At 37.3% G+C, this 2,464-nt stretch overlaps 1 protein-coding gene across 5 annotated transcripts in view; it reads right to left on the reverse strand.

The window, feature by feature from the left end:
• Nucleotides 1-1,796: 1,796 nt before the first annotated feature.
• Nucleotides 1,797-2,464, reverse strand: part of LOC116672854 (zinc finger protein 79) — an 11,053-nt gene continuing 10,385 nt past the window's right edge. For all 5 annotated transcript variants that reach the window (XM_032504818.1, XM_032504821.1, XM_032504819.1 and 2 more), the window contains exon 3: nucleotides 1,797-2,464. This exon is cut by the window's right edge. In XM_032504818.1, coding sequence (XP_032360709.1) covers nucleotides 2,402-2,464 — 63 coding nt within the window. In that variant the 3' untranslated portion in view covers nucleotides 1,797-2,401.

Here is a 2,464-nt window from a genome sequence, read left to right on the forward strand (position 1 = left end):
TTAAGCACACAATGTACAAATAAGCATGTCTAAAGTGGGACATACTATCTTTAAATAGACTACAGTAAATGCAGTATTTGTCTAAACACCCTAACCTAACCCTGGTTCATGTTCTCATCGTTAATTTGTGTCTGTAGTCTTCCTTTAATTGTGTTGTTGTTTTGAAATATACATTTAGTCTAATAAAAAAGCAATAACATTAGAAGGGGCTGAATCTCACCTTTTTCATGTGTAAAATATCTACATGTAAGGATATGACAAAACCAAAAAGATGTGATGCACAAGGCAACCATATGGGACATACTGTACATGTTTGTTTTTTTTAAATAAATGATATTTTGCAAAGTCTGTGCTTGGACTGGCTGAAGGTCCAATATCTCATCCACGTACAAACTTAAGCATAGCCCCTGCAAATTATAGATAAAAATACTGTCATTAATTTCATAAGCTGCGTCAGACCCTTCCAAATCTGCTCCCGTTTATATTTGCAAACATGAAATAGCCTATTCATACAATGGCTTGCCTGAATATGTGATGGTCATTTACTGTGAACCAACATTTTACATTCAATATTTAATCAATTAGTCCAAATTTATAACTACACCTCGACCGTAAGACTAGATAATCAGTGTTTTGTATGAAAATAATGTACGCCTAAGAGGAGTGCCACCGCACCCATCTTTATCTGGACTAGTGTTGCCCATTTTTATTAACCTGTCATACAAAAGTGTATTGTTTGGGCTTTTATTACACTTCCATCAAAATAAATAAACACTATCATTAATTAGATACTGTAACTCACATAATTTCCTATTCAAGTCACGCCCCACACAGGTGCAATCACTTCACCAGAACTAGAGGTGATATACTCCATTTTTTTTCATTTGACCTCAGCCATGTTGTATGCAGTCCTCTAAGTGAATTTCCTTATTTCATATTTGATTTACATTTATTATTGCACACACTTTCTGAGATTTCATTTATTGTTAGGTTTTTTTTTGTTATCTCTTTGCACAGCAAAAAGCGTAACTCTTGCCAAAATACAACTTAGGGTCTTTTTGTGAATGTACCTGAGTCAAACTCATATTTCGGACGGATTTACCGAATTCTCGTTTTTTGGTCAATTGGCCTTTTGAATGGGATTCCTAGGGGCACTTTTACTAGCCTCAAAATAGCTATTTTTAAACAACTAAGAAGGCTCGACACAACATGAAACTTTGCTCGAAGTATCACAAGGGGCTCCACACATGAACTCCAGCACTAAGAACATGGTTTGTATACACCGAGTTTACTAAAATAACTTTTTTTTTGTTTTTTTTACAGACTGGTTATTTACTGACCCCGCCCCCCGGAACACCCAATACAGTAAAACTGCACATTTTAGAGGGGCCTTTTATTGTGGCCAGCCTAAGGCACACCGGTGCAATAATCATGCTGTCTGATCAGCATCTTGATATGCCACACCTGTGAGGTGGATGGATTATTTCGGCAAAGGAGAACTGCTCACTAACACAGATTTAGACAGGTTTGTGAACAATGTGTGAGAGAAATAAGCCTTTTGCGTACATAGAAAAAGTCTTAGATCTTAGAGTTCAGCTCATGGAAAATGGGGCCAAAACAAAAGTGTTGTTTATAATTTTGTTCAGTACATGCCAGCCACTGAATGACAATAAATGCCAAAGATATATTTTCAAACCATGTCCCCATTATACAGTTTTTCCACAGTAGTGATATTTGTCAACTGCAAAATGCCATGCCCATTACATTTCTTGGTCGCAATAAATAATACGCAGAAATCTTATCAAAGATGTTTATGGGTTGGGTAAAGAAAAAATTTACCGGCCAAAGATACATTCATTCACATTCTTATGTTACAAAGGATCACTATTTTCTAAGCCACATATGTCTGATACTATCTCACTTTTCAGCATTCTTTCATTTTGGTATATATTGTATCCTAAGTCTTTAACCTACAGTAACTGAACTAAATATCTAATGGTCTCCTAAAACATGGGGTACACATTACTCCACACATGTAACATTTGAGTGTTCAGGTCCATATTTACATACAGGTTGGCGTTTTACTGTCATGGAAATGCACTAAAACAGCGTACCATGGTGTAGAAATAAACCAGGCTTTTCTTTATAACTAAATGTACATTCTCCAAAAGTCGAAACGGCATGCTAGATGATCGTATGGACCTTGAGGTCTACCCTCATGTTAAGTCTTGTGACATGGTAAACACTGGTAAGGTTTCTCTCGTGTCTCTTCAGTCCTGTCTCAAGTTTGTGCGATTTGTCACATTGTGAGCAAGCATACGGCCTCTCTCCGGTGTGGTATCGCAGATGTTGTGTCAAATGCATAGCTGTGGTAAAACCTTTTCCACAGATGTCGCATTGATTAGGCCGCTCCTGTGTGCATGCGTGTGTGGACCAGCAAGGCCCCAGAGCTACAAAAGGACAT

The sequence above is a fragment of the Etheostoma spectabile genome, chromosome 23 (genome assembly GCF_008692095.1).
Source record: "Etheostoma spectabile isolate EspeVRDwgs_2016 chromosome 23, UIUC_Espe_1.0, whole genome shotgun sequence".
Classification (NCBI taxonomy): domain Eukaryota; kingdom Metazoa; phylum Chordata; class Actinopteri; order Perciformes; family Percidae; genus Etheostoma; species Etheostoma spectabile.